The sequence below is a fragment of the Phalacrocorax aristotelis genome, chromosome 3 (genome assembly GCF_949628215.1).
Source record: "Phalacrocorax aristotelis chromosome 3, bGulAri2.1, whole genome shotgun sequence".
NCBI lineage: Eukaryota > Metazoa > Chordata > Aves > Suliformes > Phalacrocoracidae > Phalacrocorax > Phalacrocorax aristotelis.
The window spans coordinates 38,629,197-38,654,998 of record NC_134278.1 but is presented as its reverse complement, the minus strand read 5'-3'; the positions used below and the strand labels follow the sequence as shown (position 1 = coordinate 38,654,998).

Below are 25,802 nucleotides of genomic sequence, written 5' to 3'. Positions count from 1 at the left end.
AGAAGCATCTCTGCAAGACAAAAATGTTAATTTTGCCCATGCCACACTACACCACAATGGAAAATGTATTTAAAAATACACTGTCTTTGCACTTAAGAAAAAACAAAAATGGATGAGAACATTTGAGGAAACATAGAAATACTTTTCTGTAAGGAGAAAAATAATGATGTTTTACTTCACCAAGTCACCTAAAGATAAAATTTAAGACATTTATACTCTTAAGTAACAACAAAGTATATGTTAACTTCAGAAATTCAGTCTGAAAACAGATTCTCTAACAGTAAACCCACTGTTCATGATGTAGCATTTAAAGGATTGAAAAAATTGGAAGTATGTTTTGAGATTACTATGAATGCGTTAGTTCACAGAAGTTACACATGTGATCAGCTAAGGAGGAGTTACCTACATACTAAAAACATTTTTGCTATTACTACTAAATATCATAAATTATTACAAACAGTACAAAGAATCAAAGTCATGTGAACACAACTACAATTTTCAAAATTGCTGAGGACTCAGGTCAGAAGACCCCTGACACATGAAGAAAATGAAAGTACAGTAAACAAGGTTAAGTTTGAGAACAAGGATACTAACATATACACCTACAAATCTTCTATTAAAAACCAAACAAAAAAATCTTTGTGGATATAATGTTATTCACGTTACCGGGGGGGGGGGGGGGGAAGAAAGATCTTTCCAAAGTCAGAAAAGTTTATAAAATTTTTTTTGCCTTTACCTATCCAGAACAACTGCTTTGCCATTGTCAACTGGTTTCTTTTTTCTGCAGAAAATGTCTTTTTGTTCAACAGCCAGCACACTACCCCATGGTCTTTCTTTGTACAGCTACTTACTCATCCTTCAAGATTTGATGTTCAGACACTGTCATTCTGCTTTCATGAAAAATACTGGAATCTTTGATAGTGCCTTAATCTGAATGTCAGTGTTCTCCTAAGCATCAGTAACAATGGCTTTTAGTTACATTACACAGGGTAGCATTTTCCACTATCCTAGAACTTATAGTTAACAAGATATTGCATCTACTGAATCACTGCACAAGCAAAACATGAGCTATGAGTTCACAGAATCTTTAAAAACATGTGAAAACAGCACTGAGGTGCTCCCCTCCCACCGCATTGAACATAACTATATATAAACGTCTTGACAATGCAAGAAAGAATAGCTGATGTTAAGGCATACAATTTCTTTCTAAGCATTAATACACACCTTTGCTACCTAAACAGAATTCTATTTCATTCCACTATTTCTCAAACCCATGAAATTTTAATCTCCAGGGACAGCTAAAGATTAAGAACCCTGTGTGATTGTGTATACACATATGCACACATCCCTCTATGCATAATATAGTAAATAACTTAACGTCTTGCCTGTCCCCGTCAACCAAAAACCTGCTGGTGTTTTAGGAATCAGTATATTTTCACTACACTTACTTTTCAGGGTTATCCTTCCTTTTCATTATCATCAGTTCTAAAGACTGACAGTGAGAAAAATTTTGTACTTGCCCCCATTCTACAAAGCAGTCAGTCTTTCTGTTCTGTTGATTAGATTGCTTGGAAGACAAAGCTTCTTGCAATAAACCATACTCAAATTCTTTTCCATTTAAATTACAACAGAAAAACATAATGTGAATACATTGCAGTAAGCATTAACACTTCAATTACTGTACATACATACACAAAGCTTTGTTTATTTCAATGAAGAAATAATAAATTCCAGGTTTTCTAGCACTAAAGTTGATTCTTAAAAGTTTAGGTGATCTGGTTATCTTCTGATATACAATATTCAGGAGAAGAGTACTGCACAAGCATCAGTAACATGAGGGAAAAACAGATTGATTCTTGCTAGATAACAAAGCAATATTAATATAAAATGCAGGAAACCAAAAACATCTCAATTACGCGTTTGGAAAGGAGATGTTTAAACTATTGTACCTGTAGAGGAAAAGATCTTTGGCCAAACGCTTGGGCCCAATGATTTTGAAAATGATCTCGTATGTTTCAAGTGCCTTCCGATGAACCCCTCCCGGCAAAGCTGGGTGAAGACATTGTGCTAAGCGTTTGCCTATAGTCAGCTTTTTCGGTACTACCTGGTACTTTGCGTTGTTCTGTAGCACCTGATAAAATCAACACATTTAAGAAAAACAGCACAAAACAACTTAAACATCAAATACGTATTTTATAAAGGAGTTCTTGAACACAGTAAGTCACAACACATACTTGGGTCACAATACAAGGAAAAAAAACTTTTAAAGATATACTGTGGAGCTTTTACTTTGCAATGCCTTTCACTTGTACACTTGCCATAGGTGGAATTGCCAAGGCATTTAAAACTTACTTACAGCTTGTCCATTTCATTTTACTCATCCTTTTGAGGGCAAAAATTACTATCTCCATTTGTTCAAATCAACTGCCAGTAGCTTAAAGAGGACTATTAAACTGTGGGCCATGAGTTTGGGATAACTTTACCATCACAGAGTGAGACAATACACAAAACTTTACCACTAGCTGAAACTATATAATCACTTCAGGACTGGAACACAGAGTTGCTTTTACATCTTTAGGCTTTTCTTTCCCAGTATCATAGCCTTCACTTTGCACACACATGCAGCAAGAACTGCTACAATCAAAAAATATTAAAGAAATAGGAGTTTACACAAAGAAATTATGCCATTGGCATTGCCAACTGTACTGTCATTCTTGATTTCCCACAAAGTTTAAAGGGTAGAATGTAAATTCTTCAGACCTGTAATTTTCTATACCAAATTCTACAAAGCTTCACATTGGTAAAACGTGCGCGCAAAGAGAACTCCATGACCCTGACTGAAGATCCCTAGAAACACATAGGACTGATTAGAACAAGATTTTTTACATGTATCAGGGTCTGTATTCATTTGTAAACTGCTATTAAAGATCACTGATATTACACATTCAATTTATTAACTGTTAAAACAAATCAGAACAGTACCATTCTCTGGTCAATGAATTTGAGCCCCATTTTATAACTGATGCTTCATAAAAATATTGCTGATATTTATACTGGCTACTATTTTTCACACTCTTTCAATAACAGTGAATGACATTAGAAGTAAATGTTAGCAATAAAAAAGACGTTGCATTTATTTCCAGTAGAAATGTAAATAACTTTTCCCTTCACTTACAGTTACAAAGGATTCAACTTAAGTCTTAGAAAGGCATTTGATTTGTTTGCTCCTTGTACACACCCAGCATTTGGCTCAGACTGCTAGAATGTTTGCAAGACTGTTAGACTGCTAGAACCTTGCACTTCTGTATTTTTACACCAGTACCCTTTGTCAGTCCCTCAGTCTTTTCCAAGAGCACCTGCCAGGCATACCTTGTTTAGCTTTCCAAGTGCCGATATTAAATCTGCCCATTCACTGGAATATTCGAAGTTCTTCAGTGCTTTGTCAACAGCTGCTACATAGTTTCTGTACTTGGAATCAGTCAGTAGCTCCAGCTCCTCCGTGTTCATCCTCCCACTGTGTCCCCACTAGAGACTAGCTTGCAATTCATGTACAGACATTACCTGTTCAAAATAAGAAATTAAAAACCCTGAATCACTGTTTCCAAATACATTATTAAACCAATTTTGTATAAAGAGCACTACATTTTCCTCATAGGCATTACAAAATATCAATCTGAAATCAGTTTACAGCAAATCCTAAACAAATGCTAGTGTATTGCATACGAATATTTAACACAGTTCCAGAAAAGTATGTTTGTAATTAAGTCCTGTTAAAGATAAAAAACCCACCCAAAACCAAAACAAAAACCCCCCACAAAACGAACAAAAAACACCTAGAAAATTAATGCCCTGTCCCTCCCCAAAAAGCACTGTTTGTTCTAAACAATGTAACAAAGGGATTTTTTATTTTCTTTTTCCCTCCTCTGGGTTCATCACCAGAAAAATACCTTTCCACAGATCAGGCCTTCTGAAAACAGAAGGCACCAATCTTTCTGTATCACTTCCAGGCAGAAGACAAGAATGAAGGACACATGCAATAGTCACACACTGTTCCAGAGTACTTTTATGCATCACCACTGCCTTTTACAAGACCTGATATTCTAATTTGATGATGCAAATCTGCTTTTATATTATCATCCACGCACAACAAAAGTATATGTTTACCTGTGTTCTGTAATCAGAGGCTTTTGCAATTTGCTGTATATATTTTCATCACATGGTAGTCTACACCAAGTAATTAAGACATCTTAGTTCCAGAAACATCACCTCGTACTTTTATAGGCCATAAACTATTTATTTCATGAAATTCAATCACTATTAAAAAGAAATATGTTTTTAAAGCTACTTTAACTCCAAGCAATTACCACTCATAATGGGAAATCCTATTGTAGCACAACTGTGAAAAAGGCAGCTTTTGTGTCCCATTTAATTGGGGTCTTTTGGCAGTTCTCTCTGATACTCAGCTTCAGAAGAGACTTCACACTCAGCAGATACTGCTCTCTTCTGGCTTGATTAAAGGAAAATGGGAAGAAAATTGTGTGCTGAAGATTGGCAGACCAAAAAACCCAAGCAAACCATGGAACACTTACAAAAAAAACAGTGTTCATCAGTCTACCACATACGATAAGTAGAGTCACACTGAAAACAGCAGCCTCAGTGAGCCCTTCCAAAAAGACTGGAGAACATGCAACATTGGCCCCTATTCCCAGTGAGCAGTAATATGACAAAACAGCTGGACTGTTTGAAATGAAAAATGCCTATGAAATAGCAGAGCAGAAGAATGGGCAGACATAAGCGACATTCTGGTCTTTAGTGGTTCTATAGTTGATGGAGATGATAAACACACTTATCTTCAAATTCTGCTCAGGAAAAAGTTTAAGTGTTTTTAGACCAATCAGAAAAGACTAACAATTCAACTTGTCTTACTTCATGTAATAAATAGACTCCCGTTGTGCAAGGTGCAGCAAAAATATGAACACTTATTTTAAATTGATCATATATGATAAAAGGCAGATATTTTATATGGACACAAATATCTTTGCTTTGTACTCTATCCACCCCGCCCTTCAAATAGTGCTCTCCCAAAAATGGCTAGGAAGCTGCTATTTAATAACTTTATCAAGAGTTCTCATAAGGACTTAACACAACCTGAACAATGTAAAATCCTAGGACTGGTTACCCAGTATTTTCAGCTACCTGAAGGCCAACTCCTTGCCATGTTCTTGAAGCAACCAAAACCTACAAACTACGTCACTATTAGTACTGTTTTCACTTTTCAGCATGCCAAAAGCTAAAATGAAGAAAAATGACATCTCCAAATTAAGACAGTAGTAAATCAGGCTCAAAACTTCATGCTTGTAATCTCATCAAGTTTATCACGAAGTGCTCTGGCAGATTTTTGCTCCCTCCGTTTTGTTCCTTTAATTAGCAGGTGCTTCTGAAGATAAATTGATAAGAACCCAACTTTAATCCTCCCAAACTTCATTTTTTTTATAGTGCTCAAAGAACATTAAAAAAGTGATGCTTCAAAGCAGCACATCGCCAGCCTGCATGGCAGAGAGGGACCTTCAAGAACCCCCTCACCCCTAATCTTTCACATGTGGGCACATGTAAGGTGCCAGACAAGCCTCTTTTCTGCCATCATCACATTTATCTTTTCTTCTACAGAACAAACAAAATTCCTCATTAATATTTTCTTTATCATTATTACTAACTTTCTCCTCATATTGCTCACCTCCTGGTTTCTCAGCATTGTAAGAAAAGTCGCAAAAAAGAAGAAAAACAAGAAAGGGACGGACAAAAGGAAGAAAGAACTGGGATAGCAGGAGTGAATAAAAAGGCCAAGAACTACAAACCTTTTGCACTCTTGATTCTGATGGCAGACTAATAATGACAGATTGTCTTCAAGGTGGCACAGAAATGCAAACTATTACTTAAAAAAATATTCTAGGTGCCAAATTGATAGATTTCATGATATCCCACTGGCGTAAAGCACTTAGATCTCACCTTCTATTTAAAAAGTATTTTATGTTTTTCATTTTATAATAACCATCTTCCTTTGGATTAAGTCCAGAAAAAGACCATGCTTGCTTTGAAAAAGCTGTAGAATGCCAACGTATTTCTCAAAGAGACAGTCGTACAACCGCCAATGTCTGATCTCCAAAAATAAAGTATTAACACTAAAGAAGAAAGGGCCAACATACAAAAGCAGCACAATTCTCATTTTTCCAGGCACAAAGGATGGAGAAAGAACTTGACACAGTGAATAATGCTTTCTGAGTGAAGAAAGCATCAACATCCTTTTTTTAATCCAGCTAAAGCATAAATGCAACCACTTATGGCTGAGTGGAAAACAGGTCTCTCTCTTCCTCAAGTGCTTGAAAAACCTGAAAGCTGAGTGTGGACTGATTCAGTATTATCAAAGGTTATACAAAACCAGCAGGAACACAGGGTTAAACAGGTAGCTTTTTTTTTTTTTTTTTGACTTACACACTGATCAGAATATTCTCCTTTTAAAAACATTAAGAATTTTAACTGAATAACCTAGGCTTTTAGACAAATCTATCACACGCCAGCTGATACTCATGAACTAACTCTAGTCAAATAATTGATATTTACATTTATCCATATGTTATCAGTGAATTTAATAATTATGAAGTTTTGTATACTCTGTTTTCTTACTACTCTATGGTTATGGTCTCATTTTTCTTTCTTAAACAAAAAGTTTTATACAGTTTGAAGTTACAGTGAGAGAAAATTTATTGCATATTTTTCCCACAATGAAGTCTCTACTCTAAACAATTTATCTTCCAAATAAGCCAGGGATGCAGAGAAGATACTATGTAAATATTATGTATTATTTTTATAAACCTGGCACTATTTTTATTCAAAGATCATTGAAACTACAGGAATGCCCATTTTTATTAGCACTCATACATAAAAATATACTTGTCCTACAAGACTTACTTTCTGTTTAGCCTGAAGATATTCCAAAATATAGCCTTTAATCTTTTCTTGTTTCTATCATGCTCTTTATTCATTTCTCTGTTTGAACAAAGGTAGGAAGAACACCATCCTTTGGGTTCTTTTTTTCCCTTTTGGCATACCTAATGAAATGAGACAACCTTCTCAGATTGAAGGTTCAGCCACTCTCATGAGTCTGGGCATAGGTAATCATTGATCTGTTAGACGACCAGGCCTCTTTTTAATGGATGACAAAAAGCAAATGGGGATGTCTGAGCAGAATGCTTATTACCAATGAAGAAGAAACTACCTAAGAAGTGCTACACTCTTTCAAAATACTTTATAAAACCATATTTAAATCGTAAGTGATTGCAGAAGTAGGTCTTGACACTACCTTCCACTTCACCTTCTGATGGGGATTGAAAAACAGACACCACACAATTCTGGATATTCCTGGATGCCTGTAAAGTCTTTGAGCATGACTTTGACAAGGAAAGCAGTTGCCTGCAGCTGTGTATCTCCTTTTGCTGGGGCTTGTGTATAGTGTATTCACAGAGCAGCCCTCAATACGTTTCATCAATGAGGTGATATTGGTTTTCTTCTGAGTCGTGTTAAGATGATACTGCTATGGCAAATGCTCATCCTTCACAATTCATGTGCCTAAGAGCCTTCTATCTCACATCAACACAAACTATTAACCTGTTTAAGAGGCTCTAAATGGCTTTCACTGAAGCTAAAGAAACTTGATTGAGAACAACAACAGCTTCATCAACACTTATTCAATAAAAGCAGCTTTCATCTAGATTATGTCTCAATTTAATCACAAGGTTATAAGGCTTCCCAGCGATTCATAAGCTCTCCAGTATCTGTTGTACCCCAAATCTCCTCTTCAGGTTTGATTTGCTACTGTTCCAGTCCTACATTTTTCAAGCCTCACAGGATTGCTCTGTCTGTTTCGCACCAATGTGCAGTACTGAAATGGTCGCTTTCTGGTACAGGTCAAGGGGCGGACTGCTGTGGAGCACAAATCTGCGTACATCATGTCACTTCAAGAATTCTCAAGATTGTCCCAAGTACTGTAAGAACCTGAGCTCACAAACTTGCTCTCTTTGAATTCCTCAGAGTTTCAGCGTTGCAGTATTTCAAGGCTTTTCTAAAATTGTTTACTGTTTCAAGCGTGGGTATGGAACGTACAGTAAAAGAACGAATAGATAATTAAAAAGCAGATGAGAAAAAATTCAAATTTCACAGTACTGAGCTATTGCTTTTTAAGCTGTGTACAGTGCCCACATACCAAGCTGGTAACTGCAGAAAAACATTTTTATTAAAATAGACTTAATACAAACACAGATTTGAATACATGGAAAACAGAAGCCATGATATTTGGTAATTTATTGTGCTTTGCTTCCCCTCAGAAGCATTTAAAAGCATGAATAACGAAACAAATACGGCAAATCCCAGGCTAGTCTCCTATGATAAAAATCAAATGTTGGAAATACATATGTTCTTTTATCACCAAAGATATAGACCTTCCAATTACAGCTAATTGCTCTATTTCTAAATTGACTTTCTACAGAGTTCTCTTATTTCAGAATTTTTCAGAGAGGCATCTCTAATGTCTTCTGAAGTATAAGAACTGTTTGAGCTTGTTATTTTGCCAATTGCTATTCAGTAGAGTCATGAAAGATTAAAAAAAACCAACTTAGTCAAACAAAACAAAAAACCCAGACTGTATAATTAACTATAATTAGCCATGATCTCATTAGTATCCTGCAACAGAATAGAGCACTTAAGATTTAATATTGTGATTAATAACTCCCAATACACTTCTCTACCCAGCCAAAATTCAGAAGTTGAAACAGCTTATTACATTTTTCCACATAAAAAATGACACTGCTTTAGGTGTTTAAATTCCTTTCCATGACAAAATTAAATTAAATCAGCATAACAATCTGTGCATTGCCCATACTGACAACTTCTAAGTTAACATGAGATGTTTTACTGAGAGTGATTTTCATTTGAACAAGAATTAAATGAGAGAAAACCTACAGCTTGTACTGCAGAGGTTAGATTAGGTACCCCAGTCGATGCGCTCCCTCCTGGCTTTAGGATCTACAAAACATGTTATTTATGTTTATTATCACAAAGAAAAACCCAAGTGGTCAGTAAAAAGAAACTAAGTACACTTTTTCTTCTTTTGCATATATGGGAAGTCACAGACGAAAGACAACTGGAATAAAATTAAGTCTACCACTGAGCATAGTCTGTCGGACATACATAAGGTACCTAAAATGTTCTTTCTGTTATTGCTGTTTCATGTTATTCCAAAATCTGACTTACACCAGACATGAGCTCAGAAAGAACAAGTAACAAGCTTAAAAATTCATAAGGAATGTATAACAAGCCTTCTCAGCAATCAACTTCTCTATTCACTGTTTAAGAAAACAATCTATAAATATGAACAACCTCTAAGTGAATGTATTTGCTGTAGAATAAATTGCATAATTTTTCAGAAGTATAGAAGTATCAAATCTATGTCTATCTGTCTATCGAAGGGGAGAAGAAAGTGACCAAAGACTTCTCACTCTCGTTGGTAAATATACATCTTTTCCAATTGCCTATTAAAAACAGTGTTTAGGATGACATTTTAATCCCTCTACTCACTTCTAATTTATTACAGCTTTTCAATATATAATAGCAAACAAAAAATTTTGACATATTAGACTGAAATTTTGATTTTGATTCCAGACCCACCAACAGAACACTACTGATTCCTTTTCTTCAAGCCCTTGTGCACTGTGACTGCATAATACTCAGGACTGTCTTACTGTTTGTGGCAAAGTACGAGGGAAAAAGCAGCCCTGTTCACTACAGGGACCTCCAAGCACTGCTGTAATAAAGCAGTAAAAGCTTTCCTCAGTTAAAATTATCTTTGCCTTAATGCCAAATAATTATTTTAGCCACATCTAACAGGTCAAAATTAATTTAAAAAAATCTGAATAAAGCAAACTAAATACACGCTACCCAATGAAAGCATTGTAGTAACAAACAAGATGCTCAAGTGACAATGTGATACTCAGTTGGAATGGAAGGATGCAGGCTCTTAGGAAGGACAGGCAGGGGAGATGAGGAGGGGGTGTTGCCCTCTATGTCAGTGACCAGCTGGAGTGCACGGAGCTGCACCTGGGCACGGATGAGCAGCTGACTAAGAGCTTATGGGTCAGGATTAAAGGGAAGACAGGGACAAATGACTTTATAGTGGGGATCTGCTACAGGCCACTCGACCAGGAAGACCAAGCAGATGAGACCCTCTGTAGACAGATAGGAGCACTCACATTCACAAGCCCTGGTCCTCATGGGTGACTTCAACCACCCCGATATCTGTTGGAGGGACAACATAGCAGGGCATAAGCAATCCAGGAGGTTCCTGGAATGCATTAATGATAACTTCCTTCTCCATGTGACAGAGGAGCCAACAAGGAGAGGCGCTATGCTCGACCTTGTTCTCACCAACAAGGGCAGGCTGGTGGGGAATGTGAAGCTCAAGGGCAGCCTTGGCTGCAGAGACCATGAAATGGTGGAGTTTAAGATCCTTAGGGCAGCGAGGAGGGTGCACAGCAAGCTCGCTACCCTGGGCTTCAGGAGAGCAGACTTTGGCCTCTTCAGGGGTCCACTTGGCAGAGTACCATGGGAGAAAGCCCTGGAGGGAAGGGGGGCCCAAGAAGGCTGGTTAATAATCAAGGATCCCCTCCTCCAAGCTCAGCAGCAATGCACGCCAACAAAGAGGAAATCAGGCAAAAAATACCAGGAGGCCTGCATGGATGAATAAGGAGCTCCTTGACAAACTCACACACAAAAAGGAAGCCTACAGAGGGTGGAAGCAAGGTCAGGTAGCCTGGGAGGAATACGGAGAAATTGTCCAAGCAGCCAGGGATCAGGTTAGGAAAGCTAAAGCCCTGACAGAATTAAATCTGGCCAGGGACATCAAGGGCAACAAGAAAAGCTTCTGTAGGTGTGTTGGTGATTAAAGGAAGACTAGGAAAAATGTGGGCCCTCTCTGGAAGGAAACAGGAGACATTATTACCTGGGATATAGAGAAGGCTGAGGTACTCAGTGACTTCTTTGCCTCAGTCTTTACGGGCAAGTGCTCAAGCCATGCTGCCCAAGTCACAGAAAGCAAAGGCAGGGACTGGGAGAATGAAGAACCACCCACTGCAGGAGAAGATCAGGTTCAAGACCACCTAAGGAACCTGAAAGTGCACAAGTCCACGCGACCTGATGAGAAGCTCAATATGACCAGGCAGTGTGTGCTTGCAGCCCAGAAAGCCAACCATAGTCCTGGGCTGCATCAAAAGAAGTGTGGCCAGCAGGTTGAGGGAGGTGATTCTGCTCCTCTGCTCAGCTCTGGTGAGACCCCATGTGGAGTACTGCATCCAGATCTGGGGCCTCCAATGTAAGGACATGGACCTGCTGGAGTGAGTCCAGAGGAGGGCCATGAAGACGATCAGAGAGCTGGAGCTCCTCTCCTACAAAGACACCCTGAGAGAGTTGGGGTTGTTCAGCCTAGAGAAGACAAGGCTGCAGGGAGACCTTATTGCGGCCTTCCAGTACCTGAAGGGGGCCTACAAGAAAGCTGGAGAGGGACTTTTTACAGGGGCATTTAGTGATAGGACACGGGGTGATGGCTTTAAACTGAAAGAGGGTAGATTTAGATTAGATATAAGGAAGAAACCACCACTATGAGGGTGGTGAAGCACTGGAACAAGTTGCCCAGAGAAGCTGTAGATGCCCCATCCTTGGAAGTATGCAAGGCCAGGCTGGATGGGGCCTTGAGCAGCCTGGTCTAGTAGAAGGTGTCCCTGCCTGTGGCAGGAGGGCTGGAACTAGATGATCTTCAAAGGTCCCTTCCAAACCAAACCGTTCTATGATAACAGACATGATCTTTTCTAGAGTTAAGCCCTCTTGCACTACACAAATGCTAGAATCTTACTTTCACTAGTTTCTGCATTTAAAATATATTCTGAATGTCTGATTTGATCTCAAGAAGATTTCACAGATCTACAGTTATGTCACTCAGCAAATGAAAGATAACGATTTGCATCTTCTTTGTTACAACTCAGGTTAACCATTAACTGAAGATACTTTCTTCTTCCTAAAATAATATTTTCCCATGTTTTTAACTTTCTAGCAACAAATGATTCATTTAGTTATCCATCTACTATACTATAACTTAATAAACATGCATTTAGTATTTAAAAAAAAAAAATCAACAAAACTACAGATATCCATGCTTATTTTAAATTATGCAAAATATCTTAAACATCTTATTAAAAAAACAGATGGCAATTTAGGTCAGAATAACACAACAGAGAAAAATGCAGAAATGCTTCCTTGCATTTGTTGTTATCCTTCAATACACACAAGTACATTTCTTGTCCCTTTCTTCCCTTTGTTGACCACTGTATTTGAACAACCAATATTTCAACCTAGATCTAGAACTGGTCACTATTTACCTCTTACTCATTTGAATAAAGAAATTCATTTGAAGGAAAAAAAACACACCTAGAATTTAACCTGCACTCTCTTGACATGTTTGCAGAGGGTCTCCTCCTTAAACTCCATTTCATCTCAGCTCACAGAGTTACCATCTTTATACCCAAATTATAGCATCAATGCATCCATCAAGGAAATGTAATCCATCTGGGTAAAGGCATTGTTTTAATAATCTTCATTTCAGTGTTCAGGCTGACATCCCAACAATCCCAAATGCAGAATAGAACATTTAAGGTTATTTTATATATATATATATATATATATGAAATGTAACCTCCTGGAGTCAGCCACTTCAACAAAGCCAAGTCAAACAGAAACACAAAAACCTTACTCAGAAATTAAGTATAACATTGTATATAGCATATCACCTACTGTTCCCTGGACCAAAACAAACTGTTACCATGCTGAAAAAGGGTGCCTTGCGCCCTGGGTTGGTAGGGCCTTTTTTCAGCTATCCATAACCAAACCTGCAACATCACACAGTTAGCAATTACTCCACCTTCATAAAAAGATCCTGAGACACATATTAGAACTAAGGCTGTTTGGATTACTCTAAACAGAATACGGAAGGTATTTGTCCGACATAGCTAAATCCATGGTAACCACACAAGTTTGATGGGTAGGAAAAATCATTAGCAAAGAGAAAAGGAGCATGTTCTGGTGTGAGTGCAACTGCACCCTCCCCCTGGCTCCTGCACCACCTGCCACCACTGTGAGCTTTGTGCTTTTCCTGCCTGCCCAGCTCTCACGCTCACACACACTGACTAGGCTTTGGGGCTACTGCCCTCCTTGTTGAGCAACGATTAATAAGTACATGATTTCAAATTAGTTACCTTCTCTCCAGGTGTCTGAGCACAGTAACAAGACAAGCTTTCTAAAATAAACTGCAATTTATTTTCACTTTTGTGTGTTTCAGCCCAATGCCTTCAAATGGCCACTATACCTTCTCTGAAAAGAATTCCTTTTTAACTAGCTAGCTCTCCTCTTCCAATCCTTTCCAAGCATTTAATGACGGAACACTCGTCTTGAGGTATTCTTTTTCTTTCCTGCTTATTTTTTACTCTCAGCAAGCCAGTAAATCCAATTAATATAGTAATACAGTTAAAATAAAGAAATGAATAAACAAACACAAAAAGCCATAGCAAACACAACAATGAAAAACAGCTCAAACTAGTATGACTATGTTTAAATTTAGACTTGTACTACACTTTGTTTTGAGAGAGTTTGCCAACTTCTGGACACTTTTCAGCTTGGCAGCCAAAAAAAGGACGTACGTGAGTTTCACTGTCTTACATTACGCTTGCAGAACTCTCCTCTACGGAGAGAGAAGCCTGGCTTCCAGGGTAGCGCTGTGCATTCACACTATGACATCTCTTTAAATATTCCGATACACGGTTTAACACAGAATCTACCAACTTAACAATAAAAAAAGGGTGGCCTGATAATTCATTCATTTATTCTTTGCTCACAGTAACTTTAAAACTGAAGATTTAGATGAACCTTTTATTCAACCATACACATTGTTCTAATAATATGTAGCTTCAGGCAAGTTTAACACTCTGCCACCAAACAGACCTGATATTTCTTTCACAACAACATGCCAGAAGTTCTCATATCCTTACCACTGCCTTACTCAGGCAACCTTTTAATACAATGCATTTGGGCAAGACTTTGTCCAGCTTCCTTTTTTATTATACCCTGAGGCCCTAAGATATTACTAATTCACTCATTTCAAATTTCAACTTATGTCTGTAATTTTATTCTGATTTCAATTCTGAAATAGTGCTGTATGCCACATGTATACCTATGCATTATCTAGATTGTGGTTATATTTTACAATGCATCTGATTTCACATATTCTGCAGATGGATTTCAAAGGAATTTGTAACGTAGAATCCTTTTCTGACTGTTCTGAAAATGGTGGCTGGACCAAAACTTGTTCACTCTCCTTATCCTCAGAAGTAAGCCAGAAAAGACATAAATATAAGGTTAAATTCCCTTTGATTTTTGCAAATGATACTAGAAACCAAATTAGGCAAAGCACCATTCCTTGGCTTTACATAATTTTTATGCTTATATTGAAGTACAAGTTTCTGATAAAAATAGGGATGTGTTGACTAGTGAAGTTTACTGAGTCTCTTTGGTGCTTTCTTCTCATTTCTTTTTTCAGTTATTGGGGAAAAATGGTTGATCCTGTGCTATTCCTTCTCCCCAAGCTCAGAGGGAAACATATCACTTAGAGTTTCCATTTACCATTCAACTTCTTCTCAACTACAAGTCAGGGCAACACAATTATTAATCTGAAAGACAATTTATGTGCAATCAATTAAATTACTTCCATTTTTCTATTTCATGCTTTAGTAGGTATCATTTGGCTTAGTCTCTTTTCTATCTCCTATTTTTCTCAGCATTTTCCAAAACAGGGTTTTTTGCAACACACTTCATACCTCCTTGTGGGTCTCTTCTACACACTGCATATTCAATACAATATAGCTCCACCAAAGCAAAAAAGAATAAAAAGTAGCATAGTAATAACCATTTCCAGTGAGCTCAGCCCAAGCAGCCATTCCCAACTACGCGAGAAGACACTAAAGGTGGACAGCAGTAACTCTGGTCAAGAGAACTAAGCCAGTGATGAACACACGGAATTGTCTTCCCTTATTCAAAGGGAGAACAATGGCAGAGGAATACAGGCGAGCCCACTTACACCAGACAGGCTGCATTCTTATCCGTGTAGCTTGCTGTGTGTGCAGTGAGTCAGCGGTCAGTGTAGCACGCCAGTATTTTCACACACGAAAAACACTACCAGTATAAAGATGGCCCAACTTGTGCACATAGCCATCCACTCAAACACACAGCCACTCCACTAATGGAAGATGCAAGATAACTTGTCTTTGCAAGATGCTGTTTAAACATCTACTGTCACAGGTGCTACCAACAAGTTGGGAAAGTAAGACATTCAACAAGACAGAAATGCAGTCTCTGCTTCCCAATCTCTAATTTTACAGGCTGCTTCGTTTCCAAAAGTGCCTATTCTAATCTCAGTTAAAACAAAACCAGGAATTATACTGTTGACGTTTCACCTGTTTCCAAATTGGCATTCCTCCACATGACAATCATAGTTGCTATATTAAAAATGACTGTACATTTTGGATAATCACAGTATTTAGACATTGCACTATTATTAGACCTGCAAAAGGCCTACTGTATTTCAGCCTGTTTTTGAAAAGTTACCAATATTTCAAACAAAAAAATAAGCAAATGTGACAGCCAGGCCAGCATAAAAATTTAAGGCAGACAGACCAAAGCTGGCAACAAAATGAAAGATAATGATCTTCAACCTTATATTAGACCCCCTTATTTCCTGGAAGGATCCAGCCCATTGCTATTTAGATAGAGTCTTCCCACTGCCTCACACGCCTACAGCTGGAATTCAGGCATCACATTACACAGTTAACCTGAGAACCGTAACACATTCACTATTACGGCATATAGGAAGAAGATGCAGGAGTGAAAGGGTTCTTGCTAATCAGGAGCAAAAATACATGGGTTGAGTCACCCAGAACAAGCTTATTAAAACCTGCACCCCATGAGCATATTTTAGGATATTTGAAGAGGTAAGTTGTTTAGACTTTTCTGGTTGTTATTATTACAGGTATGCAAGTGTTATTTCTAAAAAAAAAAAAAACATTTAAGACCAGAAGCTGTCACATGTTTATGCTTTTCAAGTGGGTATCACATGGTTTGAGGCCACCTCTGCATCAACAGATGAGATCTAAGCCTGCACCACACAAACCAGGGGCAGCCACATGCCCCACGCACCCTTCCAAACATCCCACCCGACACCTCACGCAGCCGAGCCAGCCAGGAATCTGACCCAAAACAGGCCCGCAGACCTCACACGCTCAAGGTCAAAGCCGGACGGCTCTTGCAGCCCGACGCTCAGCTTATCTCCAGAGAGGAGGAGGTCCCCTTGAGGAGGCCCCTCCACGGAGGGGGAAAACCAGGCGACACCCGGCCTGGACCCGGGGGGGTTCCCCTGGGAGGCCCCGCAGCCCCGAAACCCACCCGGGCCCGTGCCGCCGTGCCGGGGAGCGGAGGGCAGACCGGGGAGCGGCAGCCGGCTGAGCCAGGCACCGCAGGTTAATTGATGCTGAGCAATTAGCGGGCTAACCGCTCTCCTCAGGCTCCGCGGCACCTGTCCCCCGCCTCACGCCAGCTCGGGCCCGGCCCGGCCTCGCCCTCGCCGGCGGTGCCCGCGGCCCGGTAAGGGGAGGAGAGGGCAGGGGAGGGGAGAGGAGAAGAGAGGGCCGCCTCGGCTACAGGGGCGGACCCCGCTCGGCTGCGGCGCCCCCCCCCCGCCAAACGCGGCGATGGGAGGGAGAAAAGGAGCAGCCGCCGCTGCTACCGCTGGGCCCCGCAGCCTACCCGCGCCGGCAGGAGGAAGGGAGGGAAAGGGGCGCTGGGGTGAGCGGCGTTACCTGAGGGACCCGAGCCGGAAGAGCTCGACCGCCACCGGCACCCCCGCGCCGCCCTGACAGCTCCCGGCGTGCACTGCGGCGCGCCACCGCCTCCTCTTCCTCCCGCCCCGCCCCGCCCCGCCCCGCGCCGCGCCGCGCCGCGCCCCCTGGTGGGCCGCAGCCGGAAAGGCGCGCGGAGGGGAGCGCGGGGGGTCGCGGTCCTGCGCGGCTGCGTGAGCGCGCAGCGCCCGGCGCAGAACCGCCCTTATTTTGGTGTTGGGCGCCAGTGAATCACGCGCGAGTGGGTTGCGGCCGTTGGTTTGCCCGCGCGGGCGCGCGCGGCGGCGCGGGGAGCGGCCCGCTGCCCGCCGGTTCGGATCGCACGTCGTGCGGGGGGAGAGGTGGCTCTGTACGCGTGGGCCGTGACTTTCCGTGAGGGAGCTGCTCCCAGGGCCTCGCTGGTACCGTCGTCGCCATGCCACGTGTGGGGAAAACGTGCAAGTGGATGCACATGTAGTAAAAACAAGTCTATGTATATATATACACACATACACGTACTTTGCCTAATCTTTCATAGTTCATCAAATAGAGTGCAGCTAAAAATGGAAGGCAGGTGATACTTTTAAAGTGTATCAATTATATCAGTAGTAGCCACATTTAGAATTTTCTAAAATTAGCTGTGACTGATACTCTTGAGTGCTTATTACACAGCAAGGTGCGTGGGGTGCCTGCGTGGATGACACCACAAGAATTTCTCACTGCAGGAGCAAGTAAAGAGCACAGTTCTTTGGCTGCAATCTGTTAGTTTTAAAGGCGTCGTTATGGTTCTCAAATTTAAGCAGGTTTCGTAACAGCAAACAGTTATGGTTATAAATGACTTAAGTAACTGCGGGAAAAAGAAGTGTATTCAGCTTGTAAAATAAATCTTTTAGACTATGTCTGAAGACCAGTAAATATTTCTAAAATATTGCTGGGGAAAACCTCATAATATTTATAAATCTTCTATTCGGTGACTTACGTTATCAGCCAACACTTCATGAAGTCTAAATTTATTCACCAGACTTGGGATAATAATAACGAGGAAATGAGATTCCTTTTCTCATTAAACTCTTCCAGGATTCAGTAGGTGAGAAACAGTTACTTTTTGGAAAGCTCAGAATTCCCCCTGGTTTCCCGAAGCGTCGATTATCAGTCTACAGGTCATGTATTTCCAGTTAAAATGGTGCATTTACATTTATTTTCCTTTGAAAATGCATTTGAGATTTAATTCTTAACTAGGGCTGGTGGTGCTTTTGGAGCTGTTTAAAAGCGGTGACACTTTCAGTAACTACATGCTTTCACATGCTCCTGTGCTGTAAAGCAGCTGGATTTCTAAGCTCTCCTTTTGCTGAACTTAGTAGTAGCAGTTACCACTCTGAGCTCTCAAACAATTCTTTGAAATTGTCTCATCAACTTTACGTGCAGTGGCAATGAAAAAAAACCCACAGAACATTGTACGTTATCAGGAAGAGTATTGAGAACAAGATAGAGGGAGTCATTTGGCTGCTGTATGAAATGCTGGCGCAGCCTTGGATGGATGACTGCATCGGTTCTTCACGGCTCAAGAAGGATGTGGAGGAGTTGGGGAAAGCACGGAGGAGGGATGGAGTCACTGCCTCACAGCCAGAGCAAAAACAGCTGGGACTGACTGATACGGAGAGAGAAGACAGGGGAGAGGATTGATCACGATTTACAAAATCATGCAAGATATAAAGTAATTGTTGACCATGTTACAGAATCGTAGAATCATAGAATCGTTAAAGTTGGAAAAGACCCTTAAGATCATCAAGTCCAACCGCTAACCTATCACTGCCAAATCATAATCATATCATATCATATTATATTCCACAGTATGAGAATGAGGAGGGACCTCATGAAAACAGTGGGAGATCATTTCTGAGGCATGTAAAGAAAATGCTTTCCTGCAAAACAGATTATGAATTTCTAGAATGTATTGACAGCAGTTGCTGAGTCTCAGACACTATCCATAGGTTCAAGGAGACATTATTCATACAGATGGCAAATACATCCATAAGTGGACACTGAAGGAAATGGGCAAGGATGGACCCTCCAGCATCCCCAATGCAATGAGAGATGCAGGGGAAGTACTGGGGAGTGACCCCACTACACAGCTCTTCCTGAATAGTAACTCCTTATACTGATGTTGGAGGAAAAATACTGGGCTAGGTGCACTTGCTCTGTACATTTATGTTTATTTCTGTGTAATTATTTCACTGGAGAAATAGTGAGAAACCTATAACAGGCATTTTTGAATAAATGAAGCTCACACCCTGCAAGGACTTAAGATTATTCATAACTTTGGTAGCCTTGTGTAAGCCTTTGTAAAGTGAGGGCCCAAGGCCTTTTTACTAATACTAGGAGTAGTTGATTCTCCTATAATTATGCTGATTTAATGTTTGGTGTGTGACCTGCTTGCTTAGAACAATTTAACCTGCGTTAAACATACGTTTAACGTACATTGGTTTGTGAAGTAATTAGAAATGAAAGCCACCATGTACACTAAATATTTTTCTTCCTTAGAAAAGCAAACAACCAACAATGACAAAATCCCAAAACACCACCCTCAGAAGTGCATGTAGAGAGTACAGTCTGCATCTTAGAATACTTGAATAAATTCATGCTTTGTAAAAAAAAAAGAAATATTTGGTTGAGACATTTTAGCTGACTATTGTCTGCCATATTTTTTGCACAACATCTAACCTTACTCCATTTACTTCTTTGAAGCTCTCCTAAGACATCTACTCGGTTTTGCCAACTCCAAGGACTAAGATCACTTCAAAGTAACCACATCTTAGGTAGTAAATTGCTATAAAATGAACATGTGCAAGTCTGCCTTTTTGTTTGAAGCTTTGCAGATCACGTGTTCAAATAACTCTGCAATCGCAAAAGGTCTTGCGACCTTCATAGAAAGTAAACCCTTAGCATTGCAAAAGAATGTGTTTTTTTCCAAAGCAAAAGCTTCTTTCCTTGGTGTCCTTGAATGCAGATCACCAACAGCCTCTTACATACTGTGAGGGCGGTGGGCTGGACGAAGTGTGCAGTAGTGACAGGGCTCATGAGCTAAGGGATGGTCACACAGGGGTCTCAAGGTAGGCTTAGTCTCTTGATAAAAGACCTCTTGAGAAGCGGTAGGAAGCCTCACCCCAGAGCAGCAGATGTGTGTGCCAAGGGTCCTTTTGGTACAAGTGCAGTGCGACAGCATTCAAGAGCTGGGCAAACACGGGTTGGGAGGAATTCGGGCAGACTTGTAATGTAGCAAGAAAGAGTGGAGAGGGGGTTGTCCACAAGGCAGGTGGTCGGTGGTGGTGCAGTGACACGCCGCAGGACACAGTCCCCAGCACTGACTGGGGAGCCTGCCCTGGCTTAGCAGGGGCCTCTGCTCAGACAGAGCTTTGGGGGCACGGTGGGTTGGCCCCAGCCAGCTGCTAGCTCACTGCTCCACAGGGGGAGAAGCAGAATAGCAAAAGCAAGAAAAGGCGTGAGTCAAGATGATGATGGTTTAGTAAGTGAAGGCAAGAGGAAAAAGAGCGCAAAGACGATCACTTGCCACCTCCCACAGGCAGACCGCTGATGCCCAGCCAGTCTCTGAGCAATGGCTACTTCGGAAAGACTACACCCCCAGTTTTTATTGCTGCGCATGACGTTACGTGCTATGGAATATCTCTCGGGTCAATTTGAGTCAGCTGTCCTAACTCTCCCCTTCCCCAGCCTCTTCCCTGCCTCCAGCCTTCTTGCTGGGGGAAGCAGAGTGAGGCACTGAGAAGGCCTTGACAATGTGCAACACTGTTCATCAGTAGCTAAAACACTGGTGTGTTATCAACACTGTTTGGTCACAAATCTTAAGCATAACTTCGTATGGGCTGCTGTGAGGAAACTCCATCCCAGCCAGACCTAGTATGGGGGGGGCTGCAGCTTTGGAGGCTGAGGGTTACAGGGACCACCCTGCAGAGCTGGTGCCCTGGCTTGCTGGATGTGTGCAGTGGCGAGGAGTCGTTGCCAATCTACGGAGCTTGAGGAGGAGTCCAGCAGACTGTGCAGTACCAGGGAAGATGAAAAAGAGTTTGACAATGTCTTCCCAGAGACCCTGTGGAAGATGAAAGCCCAAACTGCACAGAAGGAGGGGCGGCTAGAGATTGTGGTTGGGTGTAGGGAAATGGAGAGCTTCCCATGATGGGGAAGGCGGGAAGCTTGTCACATCTAGCAACAGGAGGCCAGCTCCTTTTCCACCTGCAGATCTGCAGTTGGAATATAGGCTTCATGCCCTGGTAGCAGATGGTGGGGGAAAGGCTTATCTGGGGAAGCACCACAGTTGGCCAAGCCTGAACCACACAGCAGTACCACCAGGAGAAAATGGTGGATGAGAGCAGCGGGTGACTCTCTGCTGTGAGGGACAGAGGATCCCATCTGCCAACCTGACTTGCTGTCTGGGTTTTTTGCTTGCTGGGGCCTTGAAGCCAACATGTTGCAAGGACACTGCTGAGGTTTGCCCATCCCTCAGCCTATGACCCCCAGCTGCTTATCCACATGAGCACCAATGATACCAACCTCTGTGAGAAACGGCATCTTGGGTATGTGGGCTGGGCAACGGGTTGGGCCAGAGCTTGTCCATCAGGATCAGAAGAGAAGCCACTGAGGGTGACACCTTGGTGGGAGCATGTTGCGGACTACCCAATCAGGATAAGGAAGTAGATAAAGCCTTTTGATACAAACTGAAGGAAGTCTCTGTGTCACAAAGCCTGGTTGTCATGGGGGACTGCTGCCCCTGGGAAGGATGAGCCCTGGGCGCCAGTAGAGACCAGGAGTGCCTGGCTGGGGAGCAGGTCTGTGGGGAAGGCCCTGGGGCCCTGGTGTGCAGCGAGCGGAGCTGGCCCTGGCAGTAATGAGGGCCAACAGCATCCTGGAGCAGAGCCCATAGATCACGGAGACCGATTATCCCCCATTACTTAGGACTTGACAGACCACATTGAGGAGACAGTGCCCAGTCTTCCTGCCATGCCCCTCGCAGGGAAGGTGTCCATAAACAGGACCAAGTTTGTTGGATGCCACCAGGACGGTTGGTGCTGGAGCCCTGTTGTTATCCCGAGAAGCACGTTCATTCGCCTGGTGTGCAAAACACCAAACTACACACAGAGTGGAGGTATTTTATTCAACTCATTTTTGCACAAAGAGGGGTGCTAAGTGGTAACTCCACAGAGCTAGCACTCCGCACTGACAAACTACAAGGCATTTAGAGTTAAATGTGTCAGTCGCAGCTAATATTCACACCCCTCAGCTAATAATTGGTTAATATCTTTCTCACTTCACCATAAAGGTACAACTCCCTTTAAATTTACCATGCATGCTCAGAGAGTAAGGGGCTTATTTGAGTGGGAGGGTTTCTGGCCTACAGGCGTTATTTTTAGTGTTATAATGAGGATAGTTCACCTAAAGGACACTTAGTTTTAGTTCTTATCAACATCCCAATTAGTTGTCCTCCTTGACTTTATCACCCAGTTTTCAGTGTACTCTGATGTGGCATATTTGCCTTTATCAGTCTCTCAGCTCTCCTCAAGGCTATAGTCATAAAACAAATGCTTCCCTCTCTCTCAGCTCCCTGCTCTGGCCACCAATTTCTGTTTTGCCTGGCTTACATGGTTCATTGTTATTATTTATAAGAAAATTCCATTTTCTTCGGGATATCACTGTGAGGTGAGATGGCTTCGGGGGTAGACCCAAGCACAGCCTCCAGTGCCTGTGGGGAGGTGCCAGAGAAGAGGGATGGTGTGGCGGGAGGACGGGAGACCACAGGCAGATGTTGAGACACAAGAGGTTCAGGCCGGGCATAAGAAAACCCACTGGAGCGGACTGTGTAGCCTCGACCTCGGCGCTTCGGAACCCGATGGGACGCAGCCCTGAGCACCCAGGCCCGACCCCCAGGGCGAGCAGCAGCCACCCCGGGGCGCCTTCCCGCCGCGGCCCCCCCAGGGCCGTGGTCGGCGCCGAGCCACCGGGGGCGCTGTGGTGGGCGGGTGATCTCACCCCGCCTGCGCCGGCGGAAGGGCGACCGCTTCCTGCTCCGGCCGCCGGAGCTGTTCGTCTCCCGGCATGGCGGGAGGGTTTCTGCTGGAGATCAGGCGGGGGACGCAGAGCGCCTTGCTGGTTATCCGGTAGTGCGGGGGCGCTGCGCGCCTTCTGCCGCTTGGGCCGTGCGGAGCGGCCGGTTGCTGGCGGGGGCGGCGGGGCTGGGATTTAGTGTCCTTACACGAGGCGAGGGAGGAACACCGGTTTATGTACCGGCGCCTCGGAAAATCCTGAATTACTGTGCAAATAAATGCTTCCTGAGAAGGGTGGTTTATTTCTTTCGATCGCTCCTCAACTCCCCCACGGGTTTACCGCGTGGGTGCCGGGGCGCGACCTGGGCGGCGGGGGGGCTGCGGGCCGACCACGGGGTCGGTCGACCCGGGCTGCGTGCGGGGCGTCAGCAGCAGCTCGTCCTGACACCTTCCTTCCGAGGTAAACCCCGTTACTTTGCCCTCCCGCAGTGAGGGGGACCCCCCGAGCTCGCCGCTGGACGTGTGCGTGGCCGCCGACTGCCTGGAAGTGAGGAGCGGCGGGAGCCGCCGGGCGGCGGCGCTGCCGGCGGGGGTCGCGCTGGCACCGGCCTCCTGCCGCGGCCTGCGCCCGCTCCCCGGCGGCGGCCTGCACCTGCGCATGCGCCTGGTCCGCCCGCCGCCCGCCGCCGGTAAGGCCAGGCGAGCCCGGGTACGGGGTGGGGGCGGGCTCGGCCCGGGGCTTGAAAATAGGCTTCTTTGCTTAGAGGTTACCTGAAACCGCACTGATTTAAGGGAGTTGCAAGCGGAGACCTTAAAGTGTAGATTCTGCAGCAGGGGAATAAAAAAAAACCCCACAACCAAAACCACAAAAAAAGCAAAGCAAAAACCCACCCCAAGCCCACTGGAGTTCATGGCTTGCACTGTGCATATGCTGTTGCATTCACTAAAAGGCTCTGTTTACCTCTGAATTGAAGTTTTAAACAGGAACTGATAAAATGTAATAAAATTGTCAGTTTTAAAAATCGAAAGTGCAGAAAGGGGTGTAATGGAAGGGAAATGTGGTTGCTGAGTGAGTGTTCTGTATAGGAGTTTGAGAACTGCCCTCGGTTACTCTGCCAATGCTTTCCCATATTACTTCAAAATTTCTTTCCCTCCTATTTTGTTTTGGCACAAATGCCATGAGATGCCATGAGATGATTCATCGAGGCTATCGCACTAAGGTTGTCACTGACCGTTAAAACATAAAGGACTGTGATTTTTGTGGTGTGGCTCCTTGTTCCAACAGCCTCAGTTTGCAGGGGTTAATGTTGCAGGTAACATCTGCAAAGGACTTTATTTCCCTGATGGTAATTCAGGTCTAGGATGTGATTGTATAAATAGCAAGCGTGGTAGTATAGCTGGTGCTTGCTTTCGTTCCAGCATCCAAGCTCCGCTTGCTTAGATTTATTTAATAGGATGTGACTCAGAAAGACATTAAATAACACAAAATTGTCATTCTGTGGTTTTAAAGTAGAAGTGACCAGTAAAGTATGTGGTGCAATAATGGTTTCCGCACCAGAAACACACTAGAAGAGCATGTCGATTTTATGGTATGCTGAGGTTGCTTCTCTACGTTAATCTGTAATTATGCATGTACTTTGACAGTTAAATGGCACAAAAATTATTTAGTGTGTCTTATTAACGAGGCATGCTTCAAAAGATCAAAGATGAAGTCTTAAAAATTTACCTTTGACAGTCGTACCAGTGAAAAACATGTATGTGAACCAGATGGTATATACTGGATAACCTTAGTTAGCCTTTAACATTTTATATAAGAATGCAAAACTAGTTGTCTCTTATATGAAATTCTGGAACCTGTTAAAGTACTTTTAACTTGTGGTTGCAATCTGAACCTTAAATACTGAATGCCGGTGCTGAGAATATACTTTTGTTCTTAAGTTTGAGAAAGTGGGAAATGCAAAACATGGTCATACATAAGACTAGGCTTACAGGGTTACTTTTCTTCCACCTAATGTTATTTGATAATTTGTGGAGGCTTTTATAGCTCTTTTTAAATTTGGAAAAGTTGTCTGAGCTGGCTTTTGTGAGACCGTTTTTGCTTTGCTGGCCTGCAGAGGGTATTGCTCACCATCTATTCTTTGAGTTGTACCACAGCAGCTGGTATCTCACCTGCCTGAAAATATAAAACTAGTGCCTTCCCGCCCCCCCCCCCCCCGCAACTGTTTTGTGTTACGTACTGGGATGTACCCTCATATTGCAGAGACACCAATTAGCAGAAATATCATTACAGAAGAGTAGTATTGAATTTTAATTTATACAGCCTCTGTAGTGATACCAATATCTCAGCTCCACCTGTGGAGAGGATTTGCACCTTTAAAATAATTATTCACATATACAATTCCTACTCCGCAATATAGGGTATGAGGTGGAAATGGCAAGTTTTTCTTACATCTAAGTACTTGCTTCTACAGGTAAATAAATTAAGGTTGTGTTTAAAATATCAGCACTTTGCTTTGTTTGTTAGATTCTTATCTTATTTGGTTTTAGGTATTTGGCAGGATTTTTCTGTACAACTGGCTGAAAATTTTACACAATTTTGAACGTTAATATATCTTCTTCCATTTATAGATTTGGTTTTTTCTTTGAGGGAAAGCCTGAAACCCCAGAAGAATTATGTCTTCTACTGTCAGTCCTGTGGTGACATCATAGTAAAAGACCGGTGAGTACTGCAGTG

General features: G+C 42.5%; 2 protein-coding genes across 10 annotated transcripts in view; one reads left to right on the top strand and one right to left on the bottom strand.

Moving 5' to 3' along the window:
* The window catches only part of DOP1A (DOP1 leucine zipper like protein A), a 68,204-nt gene extending 51,118 nt beyond the window's left edge, over nt 1–17,086 (bottom strand). For all 6 annotated transcript variants that reach the window (XR_012659568.1, XR_012659567.1, XM_075087173.1 and 3 more), the window contains exons 1-3: nt 16,998–17,086; nt 3,370–3,561; nt 1,950–2,131 (exon numbers count right to left, since the gene is read on the bottom strand). Coding sequence is in view for 4 of the 6 variants with exons in the window: in XM_075087173.1 (XP_074943274.1) it covers nt 1,950–2,131; nt 3,370–3,507 (320 nt within the window). In the remaining 2 variants the exon portion in view is untranslated. The remainder of the gene's footprint in view (nt 1–1,949; nt 2,132–3,369; nt 3,562–16,997) is intronic.
* Nucleotides 17,087–22,827: 5,741 nt separating this feature from the next.
* UBE3D (ubiquitin protein ligase E3D) overlaps nt 22,828–25,802 on the top strand; it is an 82,748-nt gene continuing 79,773 nt past the window's right edge. The window contains exons 1-3 of one of the 4 annotated variants that reach the window (XM_075087167.1): nt 22,828–23,182; nt 23,558–23,757; nt 25,697–25,787. In XM_075087167.1, the coding sequence (XP_074943268.1) occupies nt 23,121–23,182; nt 23,558–23,757; nt 25,697–25,787 (353 nt within the window). In that variant the 5' untranslated portion in view covers nt 22,828–23,120. The remainder of the gene's footprint in view (nt 23,183–23,557; nt 23,758–25,696; nt 25,788–25,802) is intronic. The other 3 variants (XM_075087165.1, XM_075087166.1, XM_075087164.1) reach the window with 3 other exon arrangements.